The sequence below is a fragment of the Salvelinus alpinus genome, chromosome 4 (assembly GCF_045679555.1).
Source record: "Salvelinus alpinus chromosome 4, SLU_Salpinus.1, whole genome shotgun sequence".
Classification (NCBI taxonomy): Eukaryota; Metazoa; Chordata; class Actinopteri; order Salmoniformes; family Salmonidae; genus Salvelinus; species Salvelinus alpinus.
In genome coordinates this window covers 43674713-43688701 of record NC_092089.1, presented here as the reverse complement: position 1 = coordinate 43688701, position 13989 = coordinate 43674713, and the positions used below count along the sequence as shown (strand labels likewise).

General features: G+C 42.9%; 2 protein-coding genes across 4 annotated transcripts in view; both read right to left on the bottom strand.

Annotated features, from left to right (window-relative positions):
- Positions 1–857: 857 nt before the first annotated feature.
- On the bottom strand, positions 858–7601 carry LOC139573620 (annexin A2-like). Of its 2 annotated transcripts, XM_071397278.1 has the most exons (13): positions 7450–7601; positions 5015–5081; positions 4731–4833; positions 4458–4552; positions 4194–4307; positions 3559–3649; positions 3316–3395; positions 2800–2859; positions 2528–2618; positions 2331–2426; positions 2137–2195; positions 1787–1897; positions 858–1684 (listed from the first exon to the last, which is right to left on the bottom strand). In XM_071397278.1, exons 2-13 carry the CDS (start codon positions 5060–5062, stop codon positions 1622–1624), a joined length of 1011 nt encoding a protein of 336 aa, XP_071253379.1. In that variant the 5' UTR covers positions 5063–5081; positions 7450–7601; the 3' UTR covers positions 858–1621. The 2 variants fall into 2 exon arrangements, with proteins under 2 accessions (XP_071253379.1, XP_071253380.1); XM_071397279.1 differs by lacking the exon at positions 5015–5081 and having other exon boundaries at positions 7450–7592.
- A 523-nt stretch (positions 7602–8124) lies between these two features.
- LOC139573618 (rho guanine nucleotide exchange factor 2-like) overlaps positions 8125–13989 on the bottom strand; it is a 44900-nt gene continuing 39035 nt past the window's right edge. For both annotated transcript variants that reach the window (XM_071397273.1, XM_071397274.1), the window contains 11 exons: positions 13740–13988; positions 13493–13569; positions 13102–13274; positions 12853–12920; positions 12492–12683; positions 11958–12068; positions 11778–11836; positions 11565–11657; positions 11047–11433; positions 10679–10856; positions 8125–9677 (listed from right to left, as the gene is read on the bottom strand). In XM_071397273.1, coding sequence (XP_071253374.1) covers positions 9616–9677; positions 10679–10856; positions 11047–11433; positions 11565–11657; positions 11778–11836; positions 11958–12068; positions 12492–12683; positions 12853–12920; positions 13102–13274; positions 13493–13569; positions 13740–13988 — 1649 coding nt within the window. In that variant the 3' untranslated portion in view covers positions 8125–9615. The remainder of the gene's footprint in view (positions 9678–10678; positions 10857–11046; positions 11434–11564; positions 11658–11777; positions 11837–11957; positions 12069–12491; positions 12684–12852; positions 12921–13101; positions 13275–13492; positions 13570–13739; position 13989) is intronic.

The following is a 13989-nucleotide window of genomic DNA, read 5'->3' as shown; positions in this document are numbered from 1 at the left end:
TTAGGCTCACGAGGCGAATAAGTAAACGTGGATGTCTTTCTGGAGAAGGGCTCAAGGAGGATGAGTTGGAGCCCAGAAGGAGATAGGGAGAGAGATGGACGGACAGAGAAAGGGGTGAAAAGAAAGAGGCCAAACTCAGACTATCATAGGGTGGGTGGTTTTATATTTGGTGGAAAGGTTGGCGACTCCCACCTCCGATGCCACTCCTCTAACCTATTTTAAGGCTCCTCCTCTGACCAAGGCCTTATAAACCTATTATTCAACTCCGTGTGTCTGTCAAAATCTATCTCAAACACTCACAGACACTTTCTCTCTGACACACACATGCACAATGTGTTCCCACTCTAACTATCTCTTACACAAACAAACACACACACTGTTATTGCTACTATGGACATGAAACATCCCCTCTTGAAGTCCACCCCCAAATATCAACTACTACTAATAAATGTCTCCCAGTTTAGAAACCACAGTCATTGTAAGTTGTAAATCAGTCGGAGGAATACAGATAAGACGTGGAGGAAGGTGAGACCAAAAAATGGACAAGAATCAAATGGCGGAAGTAGAAGAACAGTCCCTTATATAGAATGTACATGGTCTCAAAGGTGAGCTCATTCAACGTGGAGAAGGGAGACAATTTACTGTTGGTTGACAAAGCTGTAATCCTGACAGCCAGTCATTCACTATCAGGGTGTCACTTTTCAATAGCTGGACATGGCACACATATGCAAGAAATTAGCCAGTGGTTCACCAACTTTTTAATGACATGACCCCAACTAAGCTTTTGGAATTTGCCTGGGACCCATCACGTGAAACAAACCAGGGTATCTTTTCATGATCCAGTCAGCAGTCAAACCTTTTATGTTTAAAACTAACTTTTATTATTTATCGTTTTCAACTTTGTACAAGTTCAAAGTTGCATTATTAAGGAACAGTTACATGTGGTTTTTGATGCGTCTCATCATAGGATCCAAACTCTTTGTCTCGACTCATATAAACATCCAAGGCTGCCAACATCACATTTGATGAAAACTGATTGAATCAGGTGCCACCTCTTGTGGAGCTTCGGAGTGGCAACAACATAGTTTGGGGACACGGTGCCTTGTCTATATAATGATAGGGGAAACATTGCCATAGGATGAAAGTGCTTCTATTTTTACTGATTGACAATCCATAGGCCCAGCCAGTCCATGGTCATGGTGGGAGGGTGGGTAATGATGGGGAGGGGATGAGGGGAGTCTGAGATGCTAGCTCTGAGATGCTTGAGGGATATTAATACTTCCTGGCTGACATTGACCTGGGATTAGGACGAACAGAGGGAGAGAGATACTTAGAATGTGAAGCACCTGGGCCCTGTTCCCCACCAACCTTCACACACACTGGATGATATTCATAGAAGTAGAAACAAAGTGTGAGATGTTTGAAATTCGGTTACTATAAGGCAAATGACCCCTTCATAATGGTTAGCACTATGGGTGATATAGACTTGGTAAGATTATGGCAAAATGTGCTGAAATATCAAAGACGTGTAAATTGTTTAATGGAGTGACATAATACCAGTTCTTAGGTTACAACAATGGAAATAACATGTACTGTGTGTAGGTTAAAAGGTATTCTTCCTTTACAGGTCTTCAGATCGACACAAGGCTAGGAGAGCCTGCTGCATCTCTCCTTTGTATTCTTTCTGTGGGTGTGAGAGAGAGGGACGTAGTTATGTCAGAGTTACAAACAACAAACCTTTCAGAATGACTATTCAATGTATTGGTGCGCGTGCCTATGTCTTCACCTGCAATGTAGAGTAGAGTGAAGTGTTGGTCAGTCTGCGATACTCGATTCTCACACAGAGGAGGTCCTCTTCACTGTGGCTGATAAGAATCCCCTGCACCAAACTGCCTTTCTGCAGGACACATACACCAGAAACATAGACAATTTGAATGAACCTGGCTTACAGAAGACTCTGCCTCAAGACCTGACACAAAGGCACAGAAATCGATAATCTTACGAGTTCGCAATGCCCACTACACTTGCCAACTACACCTCACAGCACAACAATAATAGTCATGTAGCCAGTGTGAGTCTGGAGTAGAGTCACTGAAACAGAATGTGGAGTAGACCATCATATGACATGAAACTCACCTTAATGTTGCTGTGTAGACGCTGGGCCAGGAACAAAGGAATACTTCGGATGGAGCCAACTACAGATGGAAAGAATCAATACATACTGTTAATTCATGTTTGTCATACTGTCAAACATACACAAACACACATTTGAGCATTTGAAGAAGTTGATAGTTAGTCTTGCACAAAGCAATTGAACAAGGCTGTCTTACCCAGAGTGCGGAAGCCAAGCCTCAGGTCCCCAGAGAAGTGACTCTGTACTGTTTTATCCACAGTCTCCCCTCTCAGATCCTCCAACCTGGATAGCACTGAGAGATAGAGAGAGGGGAAGAGGGGTAATGGAGGCTACAGCCATACCAGGGCTAGGAAGAGAGACAGCGAATGGATGAAAGAGAAATTTGTTTGTTACCTCTGTTGAGATGGTTTGAGTCTCTCGTGGTTAACACCTGAATCCAGGGGGCTGGGTCCTTTTTCTTACCATTCACATTATCATTCAGTGCCTACACACACACACACACACACACACACACACACACACACACACACACACACACACACACACACACACACACACACACACACACACACACACACACACACACACTCAAAGGATATCAAGAGTACTGCTTAATTGAAGGAGCTTTCTGGAGGTAATTTTGGGCTTTGAGGAAGAACACTCACCTTAACATCCTGGTCAATGAGCTGATCATCAACCATCTCCTTTGAATTCAGCTCCTCCTTCTGTTGGTATTAAAGCACAAATGGCACCTTTCACTTTGTTCAAATTAGGACATTATTTTTCTCTGACTGATCTATACAGCTTATTCTGTGCAAGGGGGTGAAAACTTGACAAGGCACTCTAACTTACTATGCGTATATAGCATTCACTCTTAGAAAAAAGGGTTCCAAAGGGGTTCTTCAGCTGTCTCTAAAGGAGAAGTCTTTTGGTTCCAGGTAGAACCCTTTTTGCGTTCCATGTAAAACCCTCTGTGGAAAGGGTTCTACCTGGAACCGAAAGTGTTCTACATGGAACCAAAAAGGGTTCTTCAAACGGTTCTCCTATGGGGACAGCCGAAGAACCCATTTAGGTTCTAGATAGCATCTTTTTTTTCCTTAGTGAACTACACGTAGATTTCAATATTGAGACATCAAGTCTCAGACCAGAACGAGAATCTGCTAAAAGAAGAGTGGCAGTACCTTGAGTATGGCCAGTACCAGCTTAGTGAAGTCTTTACTAGTCTCACTGATAAGATCATTCTCCAAGTAACGTCCAAACTCTGTAAACAAAGCAGAATAAGACTACAGTAGGGCACACTGTGTGTGTGTGTGTGTGTGTGTGTGTGTGTGTGTGTGTGTGTGTGTGTGTGTGTGTGTGTGTGTGTGTGTGTGTGTATATATATTGCAAGAGTGTATGTGTTACCCACAGACAGTAATTCTCACCCTGTTTGTAGGCAATAGTGGCATCTTTAAGCTGCTGTGGTGATTTGGTACACAACACAGCCAATAGACTCTCTTCATCTGTACCAATACCCTGTAACAAACAATTACACATTTAAAGTGATTTGTTCCAGTGATGTAGCCAAGTCACTAAATGTTGAGTCCAAGTGGAATCCCAAATCCCTAGTGTTCGAGTCCGAGTCGAACTTTATACTTGAGTCACGAGTTGAGTCACAAGTCCCTTGGTGTGCTAAATGTAGTTGTCAATCCATTTTTAAAGTTAAATATCATTACAGTGTTGCACATTTGTAAGACTAAATAGATAATACAGCTATCTAACGTTTGCTGTTGTTAAATTATGAAAAAGAGAGACATTTTCTGACAACAAAGTCACCACTGGTCGAGTCCAAGTCGAGAGGCAAATCATGAAAATCGTGACTTGAGTCTGAGTCAAGTCCGAGTCCTGGGCTCGAGTACTACCACACTGATTCATTCACACACACACCATACACAAAGACCCACACATTCATTCAAACCACATTACAGTACATCCAGTAATTACACACCTAAAAATACAATTAACATGTATTACATGCTTATTACAATGATCATTGAAATAACAGGTGATCTGCTCTCACCTCCATGGTCTGTCTGAGGCGATGGGCGTCAAACTGAGAGGGGGTCATCATCAGCCCCAGCATGAGTTGCTCCGGCCCACCTGACAGAGCTTTCTTCAGGGCAGGACATAACTCCTACAGAGGAGGGGTAGATAGAGACTGTTGGGCTGGGTTCCAATGCCATATATCACATCCCTTCCCACAGTTCCCTTATAGATGTAAAATTAGTCAATAGGTAGGCTGACAGATCCACAAAGTGGTAGGCTGACAGATCCACAGAGTTACCTTCTGTGTGAGGTTATGGTAGGACTCTGCGATGCTCTGTCTCTGAGCATTGTTTCGATTGGTCAGGATTCTCACCAGAGTGTTCACGTCACTGTCTAATACACGCAAACACACACACATATTTTTAATACCTCATCCAATATGTATGTATGATACTAGCTACTTCAAACATTCACACCATCAGATTGATGAAATTCTCAGGCAACAAATTGTTTTCAATGAGCTATGGTACTGATTTACTTCATTAGCGTACATTAAATCCTTGAATAGTACCTTTGTTCTCCAAGGCAGTTTGAATGTCGCGGGCGTCCTTCTCTGAGTTGAAGTTGGGGAAGGGTCGCACAGTGCCCAGTGTACCCCACCACATCACATGAGACTGGAAAAGACAGGGGAGAGAGGGATAGTGTCACTGAGTCACTACAGTAAACCTCTATCACTGACATTTACTGTCTAGGTTCCGTCATGTTGCGTTTAGCCATTCTTTCTTTTTAGTTTAGTCCAGAAGAAAGAGATGTGGAGAAAGTCTCTTCAGACTTTGGAGATGCAGGTTCACTTACACTGGCTTTGGGAGGGGTATTTTGCATAGACTTCAGCAGAGCTTCCATGATGGGAGTGACAGAGTAACTGCGATTGAGATTAGGCATAATTAGTGTTGGGGTTATTTGACAATTAATATATATACATATATAAAATATGTATACAAATATTTCAAATATTCAATGCAATATTATATATTATAAAACGGATTGTTTGAATCCTAGATGCTGATTGGTTGTTAGCAAGGATTTATTCACGATAATTCCCAAATACCATGATGCCATAATTCCAATGTCCCGCAGTTCAATTGTCCAACTCTGCATTGATACATTTACCATTGCCAAATCAGGTACCCAAACTACAGACATTAGATATTTATGCAATAGAAACTTTGTCTTCATGTATCAATTCACAAACAATCAGTGATTACCCAAGGAAAGAAGAGAGGAAATAGAACGTTTTTGAACAGGGCCACAATGGTCGGTGAAGTCCATCCAAAATACTTTAACTTCATTGCCCTCTAGTGTCGCAAATGTACAGAAGAGTATTAGGGATAAGTGAAGGGAAGTGGTGATACTTGTATATATATATTTTTTACTATAGTATTTTTTTAAAGTGGGAATATTTTGAGAATAAAGTGGCAACTTTTTGAGAATAAAATCGAAATTAAATTTTGAGAATAAAGTCAAAATTGTGAGAATAAAGTCGCAGTTATATTTCAAGATTAAAGTAGGGAATTTGGTTAACTGCATGTCTCCCTGCAATTAGATGACCTGGTGAAACGATACTTTAGAATTGGCTTTAGTAACAAGGAAATCCTTTATCTTTTAGCACATAATAACCATATTATTATAAGTAGGCCAAACCCCTGTCATGGACATAGCATAGCAACGGGGCAGAGGTTTGGGTAAAGCGCCGTCTGCGACAGTAATTTTACATTCCATTATTATAATCTAACAGTCAACAGGTCTAGCCTCTAGCCTCTAGCCTCTATAAGGTGAACAGGTGGTAGCCTAAATTAGCAGTATAGCTGAGACAAATAGTTTATAACGGAGATGTGCCTGTTTTGAGATATGCATCCTTCATTCCTCCCATCCTTGAAAACATCACCGATAGATGGATAGTGAAAGGAGATATTATGCTAGGCTACCAATCAAGTAATGTCAGATCAGTGATTATTTCTTTATAGCCTATCATAATGTATCTAATAGGCCTATATTTAGACCCATGATTATTTCTAGAAAGGAATCAACCATGAATATATTCAAACAGCGCCTCGGATTAGCTGGTTTGCGCATGCATGAGATGTCCTTGAGTTGCCTCCTCCCACAGATATTTGCGTAAAACCCACGCTTCATTGTTCATTCCTCCCGCAGCGGTTGGATTGGCCTATCATTTACTTTCACTTGCCCACTTTAATGTAAGATTAGCCTACAGGTTAAAGTACTCAATCTAATGGACCGCTATAGGTTTAGTGTGCTGAGAACAGCGTTGTTGTAGCGAATTTGGAGAGCAGTTTGACATTGGACACATACACACGCATATTACCCAGGATCCCAAGATAATTCGTTTTATTGAGTGTGTTATAGTAGCCTACTAGCCTATCGTTAGAAGTATAGTTGCCATAAGGCGGAAATACTACTATTAGTAAAGCATCATGGATAAAGTAGTTAATAGTATCCATTATGCACAGATGTTTGCAAGGCGTTCCCCTAGGCTACGCATCAGAACGTTGTAGCGAATTCGGAGGGCAGACTGACAGGGACTCAACCCCCGTTCTTGTTCATGCGAGATATTAGATCATTAGATTGATAAACGTGAGTGCACAGTGACGCCTGTTTGAACGAGTGTATTATATCATTAAATTGATGGCCATTTGTTTGTTTTGCCCCTACTTTTAACCGCCCACACACACACACACCTACATGCATACACACCCAACCCGCCGCACTTCTCGAAATATTGCCACTTTATTCTAGAAATATTGACACTTTATTCTAAAATATTTAGCTACTTTTTTAAAGTACTAGCTTGCAAAAAAATATATAATCCAAGTAACGCCACCCCTTGCTCTTTTTTTTCTTCACTTGGCCCTAATACTCTTCCGTACAAATTAAACTTCAGCGTTGTGTCATTTCTGCTTGCATTGCATATCACAAAACTCAACATCTGGTCAGAGCAAGCAAATAGTCCTCCGACCTGACTCTACAGACTCTAAATTCATCTCGTCTCTGGCGATGTTGCCTACAACAAACTGTCTAGCCCAACAATCTAGAAATTCCTCCATGTGAAAAAACGCAGGGAAACCAAACGTTTTTTCTGTCGCTTATCACCATATCGTTTACAAAAATAAAACATACAATTATGAACTTCATAAATCAAGGATTATATATTGTTAAAAATATATGTCTCCAACAATTTATGTCATTTTACAGCATAATGAAATGAAACGCACCTGATAGTCCCGTTTCGTATCCGCTTGACAGGAGAGGTCTCTGAAATTACTTTATGTTTTCGTCTATTTCCAAGACAACCGGGTGTGGCTGCAGCGCAACAGATGGGATATGGCTATGGTGGACTTGAAGCACTCACTCATTCATTTTATAACCATGGGCGTATCTCTATTGACAGGTAGGCTATCTTGGTTGTAGAAATTCCTGGCCATGGACTCCCTTACATTTCACATGTGGAAAATCACATGATTTCACATTACATTTCAAATGTCAAAACGTGTTTTTGGAACACTTCACATGGGATCACGTTTTCACATGTTGTCATGTGTTATCACATTAACTTCACATAAGATCACATGTGATCACATGAAAGCATGTGTTTTTGGAACACTTCACGTGTTCACATGTGAAATTCCTGTGGTTTTTCCATAAGTGCAATAAGCCTACCTGGCCGTTAGTTCAGTTCACCAGTCTGATAGGAAATGGATAAAACCTGGAGTAAAACCAATACATGATAAGATAGATGGAGCTATAATAAAATCACTTGTGTATCCAGTACTTTCATGTGGAAAGTTGGATATCAGACACACTGTCACACACACACAGAATGTTGCACACCTGTCAGAGGGCGACCCCCTCCCAACACACACGCGCCAATAACAACTTCCAAGCCACTCTAGATTTCTGTAAGATTTATAAACTGCACACAAAATGAACAATAATTGTAACTGAAATAAAAATTATAAAAAGACAATAAAATTACAACATTAACGTTAAAAGTCATTTTCTTTTTTCAGAACAGATCAAATATTTATACAAATACTTCCTATAGAATATATGTAGCATATAAAGAAAAAAACATGTTTTTAAAAAAAAGTATTTCATACAAGGAAACACCTTTTGAATCCAGTCAAATCATTTCTATTCGTACATAATAGTCGCTTCATGGTCAAGGGGTGAGCTCAAAAACAGTTCGAAAAATTTTGACTTTTTGTTAAAGGAGGTTTTGGTTGGTGTCAGTGTTGCTGGTGGAGTTGGCTGGTAGCAACAGTTTATCATCCTAAAAACCATAAGGGTGAAATACATTAGAGACGATCAAAGTCAATTCCACCGGCAAATCTGAACTCACGATTGAGTGTAGTGTAAACCACGTTTTAGTAGTTTGTGTATGAAACATACAACTGTAGATTAGATATGAGGTCAAAATATTCCAGGTACAGTCTGTCAGATTAGTCAATCCTTATTCTAAGGATGCAATTCTTTATCCTAATTCAAATCTGTTTTTTGGTTCAATATGGTCCTTCTGTGTGTATCCTCCAAAAGTCAGAACAGTTCATTGCAAACCCCGCCCTCCCCATTTTTATAAAATATTCCGTATAAAACCACTCATGGTGGCTCACTACTGTTGTCTTCTTAGAAAAAAGAAACAATTTGGTTTATGAAAAGCACAAGAGTTTAAGTGTTTGTATTCAAGAAGGAATTGGGGTGGGGGTGAGAGTTGATTAATACCCACACATTTTTTAAAACAACTATATAAAGTATACATATATATATATCCTTGCAGGTATATATATATATATATATCCTCCTTTTCTGTCCTGTCCTCCCCCTTTTCCTGTCCCGCCCTCCTTTACTGGTCCAAGTTCAGTTTCAATCAGTCAGCTCCACCACCACAGACAAACCAGGTCTGTAGAGAGGTGACACTAAATGTACAACAATGACAGGCAGTTACAGTACAGAATAGTTCCTACTGGTATCAGCAGACACCTATAGATCAACAGTCCACCATTAGAATTCCATTGTTTACGAACCGGATCCTCCTCTTCACCCCTAATCCCTCTCTCTTATTACTCATCCTTGTTTTGAAAAGGGAAAGAAGAAACGAAGTGTGGGATTGGAAAACGGGATTCAATCCCGCGGATGAAGCTTTTAACATAACATTAGAAAAACATATAACATCTCCGAACTAACATATACCATGATACAATACACAATTCCTGGGTAGGCTTTCTATGCCAAAGAAAGACGAATAGATGGAATCACTGAAGATAAGTTCTATCAGGTCTGGTTGGTTGAAGGTTGAGAATATGTTGGTCCAGCTCTCAAGTTCTGTTTTCTGGTTTGCGTATCCAGTTTGAGGTCAATGTTAACTCGGAACAGTCTCGGAATCAGCCTTTGGATTCCTGCGCTTCCGGTCCGCACTCGCTCTCCTCCGGGATATCCTGGAGATCTGAGGAGGTCATTGAAGGTTATTCATATGAATAAATATGTTATTAATACGTTTAATAACGTTTGAATAACGTGTTGATCCAAACAAGACTAGCTTGCTCAGTAATGTAAATAGAGGTTCCAATCAAGATGCGACTGTTATGTACACTGAGTTACCAGACATTGACTGATACAATAAGGACTGTGGACAGAGGGAGTTAAATATTGTCAGAGGTATCCACCCTTTATGCACACAGAAAGAAAGAATGGGGAGATGTGCATTGATTGAGTAAGAAGGGCATAAAAAACAGTGACTGTCTCTCAATACTCTAAATGTCGCCTCTAAACCTACCATATACCGTATGATCAAAGTTGAATGAAAATGTATGAAAAGTGTGGAAAAGTAAAGAGTGGAGAGGACAGAGCGCTATTATTGACTATCAACAAGCAGCCATTAAGAGAGGGCAGAGAGATAGAGGGAGGGCAGGACATGGTGCACAAAACTCTGTCTACTCTAGAAACAGCTGAGAAATCGGTGCCAAACAGATAGCTAGAGATATGACGTGGCGACACACCTTCAACATGCAGAGGTAGAGAAATATGGCAGGGCTGAAAGAACATAACAAGTGTGTGTGTGTGTGACTAATTCAACTAGGTGTGATATGGTTAAAGGTCAGAAATAGACACCATAGGGATTTTTGGGGGATTCCATTGATTTGGCCAATCCCAAAGTTATCGAGTCAACCACCTCTATCTCACTGATTACACCCTACCAATGACTAATACTTTAGTGGCCCTAGATATTCCTTCTATTTTTGTTTTTTACTAAACATACAAACGTATACATATAAACAACAATTTACAGATGTACACAAACAGACACACACAAACAATGACTACATCTCATCTGCCCAGACCCACATGCTCACACCTCCATCCCTAGTGCCTGCATTACTGCTTTCCCTTAGATATTCCAATTACACTCAATACAGGAAAGATGCACACTGGGGGTCAATTACTCACCTCTTGGACTGTCGGAGCGTGGTGAAACCTTCACTACATCCGCCTCTTCCTCTGACTCCTCCTCTTCCTCCTCACTGCCTTCCTGTACGCCATCCAATTGGTCCACTGGTTCCTGACAGGCCAATGGGGCGACAGGGCTGGGCTCGCCATCACCACTTCCTCTCCTTTTAGCGGGAGCCTAGTAAAGGAGAAAAGTCCTCATATCCTGTTTGAGCTCACCTGCAGATCAACCACTAGTACTTCCTGAATGGCTTAGTGATTCAGCCAGTTGGGGTGAGGACTGTAAGTCTACCTAAACCCAAACACACTTGACCCCAAACTCCCACACTTGACATTCACACACCTCTGCCAGATGTTACTTTGCTCACCTGCTCTAAGGCTGTAACATCCACCACAATGTCTTCGTTGCTGCCTCTGCTGCCTCTCCTGCCCCTCCTGCCCCTCCTGCCTTTATTGTCCCTGATCTGCTGCTCCAGCTGAGCCCGGGCCCTCTCGCTCTCCCTCAGCTTGGCCTCCAGGGGGCGCAGCCTCACCACCTCCTCCTGCAGCAGATCATGCTGCTTCTGGAGCATGGCCATCTCCCCCATGGCTGCCACCGTGCCCGCATCCAGACCTGTGTCACGTGACATGGAACGGCACAGCCTGGGGAAGGAGTTTGGAGGAGTGGGGGTGGGAGTGGGGGAACCTGAGGAGGCAGGGCCTGTGCCCTCATGGAGGCGGAGCTCGAGGACAGAGTCTTGGTGAATGACGGCGGCCTGGGAGAGGGAGGGAGAGAGAGGAAGGGGAGAGTGAGTTTTGAATCTAGGTTGGAGCTGGGGTGTAGGGAAGGACCACATATGCAATACAAAATGCCTCAAATGGATTCCAGTGTGTTATTCAGCCTCACCTGTAGAGAGTGGAGATGAGCACTGAGGTTCACAAGCCTCTGACACACCTCCTCATTTAGGGGTCTGTCCTGTAGCTGGTTACCATTTCTGTCCTGAAAGGATAAAGAACACCCACAAAACAATAAGTCATTATAAACTGATTATGTACTACAGTCACAGTTGTGACTTATGTATATGTTATCCAACCCTAAGGCACAGTCATCCTCTCTCACCTTGGACGCTGGACTTCCTTTGATTTCATGAGTCCCGTTGACTGAGATCGAATCTCCATCTGTAAATGGGTGGGACAGAAGGAGAGAGAAAGTGAGCTGATTGGTAAGTGAGAGCTGAAACACTGTAGAGACCACACTCCACCATCTCCCAGGGGTAAAAGACAAAGCGAAAGCACTCACTGCTCACTGGCGCCCCTTTGTTGTTCTGGTCACCATTGGTACCGTTGGTGCTACCGTTGGACTTGGGAAGCTCTATGTTGGAGCCCAGCAGCAACTCACTCAGCCTGTCAACTGATGAAAGGGCAGAAGGAGAGGGAATTAAAAACTAAAAGAAAAAGAGGCATAGCAACGTTAATAACACAATGTAACATCGTCCTAGTCACTGAATAACACTACACCCAGGGGTTAATAACGGAGGTTTCGTTGGTGATCTCAGATTGACTCCTGAGAGGTTATGGCTAGCTGATACTCATACTCTTATAGGGTGCTCATTATTTAATTATACCTCTCTATTTGCAGTGTTAAGCTCTGGGTTAGGCCTCATTTAATACCTGCCTCTCTGTAAGACAACATTAACACTCACCTTACCCTCTATGGCACTGACCTAGGATGACCCAACCCTACACCAGCCTCTCACCTCACTATTAGGTGGTGAAAAGTCAAACTGACCATAGATCAGGTATTAGAATGAAGGTACATTCTACATTTCCTTACCCTCTGAGATGGCGTCGGTGAGTAGGTATTCCGCCTGGGGTGCGTAGGGGGTGTCGGCCCGGAAGATGTTCCTAGAGTTGGTGGGGGGTGTGACCTCCTGACCCCCACCAGTGACCTCAGCCAGGTCAGAGAACAGAGTCACTCTCTCCTGGAGGAGCTCCAGCACCTCTCTGTCCTTCTGCTGGATGTCAGCTAGAAACACATTCGAGTCAGTAAGATGCATCTTCAGGTCTAAAACGGCTGAATATTCAGAACGATACGGATGTTGTCTATTAAGGGAAGATAAATAGACAAGTGTAGCACAGGAATGAGATAGAAAGAGACGGGTGGAGGAGTGTGAGGAGAGGAGAAGATGTTGTACCTCTGAGTCGGCGCAGTAAGGCCTTGTCCTCTGTCTCTATCAGGGGGAAGTCCTCTCTGGACGGACAGCTGGAGGGAGAGAGAGAGAGTGAGGAGAAGGTGAGGTATGGTCGAAATAAGGATAATGCCGGAGCATAAGGAAGGACCACTAGGATTCCAATAAAGATAATAGAGAATTCTCAAAATTGAAATCGGCAATGCTCTGAATGAGTTGAGTAGGTGTGTGTTTGTGTGTATTACAGTAGCTGACCTGCTGACTGTCTGCTGTATGAGTCTCATCCAGTTGTTCCTGTCGTCTCGTGAGGCGCCGTGCAGCTCGTACATCTCTGGGGGGGTGGAGTCACTGATCAGGAACATCCCTCGCTCCTGATTGGCTATGTCCCTCACGATCAGGTTCTTCAGAGACAACACTGCAGGCTTGTCCTAAGAGAGAGAGAGAGAGAGAGAGAGAGAGAGAGAGAGAGAGACCGAAAGGGGGGAGGGGTTAGCTCTGTGATTTAACGCTTAGACTAAATAAAGTTAGATGTGTGGAAAGGCAAAGACAGAAGCAATGGAGGACCTGCTGGACAAAAGTCAGAACGCAGAAGAGATGAGTAGAGAGGAGGATGAATCAGATGGGTGGAAAGGAGGGGCAGACTTACTATGCAGGGGAATAAATACTTCTGGTCCTTCTCCTGCATGAACACCAGGATGTCTGTCATCAGCAGGACCTGCACGTCTACATAGACACACAGAGTGGAACATTGTTAAAGATACATAGAGTGTGCAACCTTGTTTCTCCACACTTATTTGGTAATAAATGTGTTATACACACTCACACTCAAAGATACACGAACAATCATACCCCTTTATCTCTCTCTCTCAGATACACACACACTCCCTCCCTACCTTTGAGTCTGGATCCTTGCGTCTTCCACAGCAGCGTTCCCTCGTGGAGGAGCGTCCTGCGGAGCAGCTCCCCTCCCCTGAACACCCCTCCTCCCCTGACCTCCGCCTGGGCCCGGGGGTCCAATCTAGCCCTGATCTCCTGAAGCCTCTGGGTCCGCTCCAGCTCTGCCACCTGCTGGTCCACAGAGCTCAACAAGTCCCGGATCAGGGACAGGGACTGGGCTAAGGACTGGGCCTCCTCTTCACTGCC

What these genes read in the sequence shown, in the direction of transcription:
- LOC139573620 (XM_071397278.1), bottom strand. Translation starts at nt 5,062, where the DNA reads ATGGAAGCTCTGCTGAAGTCTATGCAAAATACCCCTCCCAAAGCCAGT. An exon ending in TCATTGACCAGGATGTTAAG is followed by an intron (nt 2,619 to 2,799) that starts GTGAGTGTTCTT and finishes GTGTGTGTGTAG; the next exon opens with GCACTGAATGATAATGTGAA. An exon ending in GTCTACACAGCAACATTAAG is followed by an intron (nt 1,898 to 2,136) that starts GTGAGTTTCATG and finishes TGTGTCCTGCAG; the next exon opens with AAAGGCAGTTTGGTGCAGGG.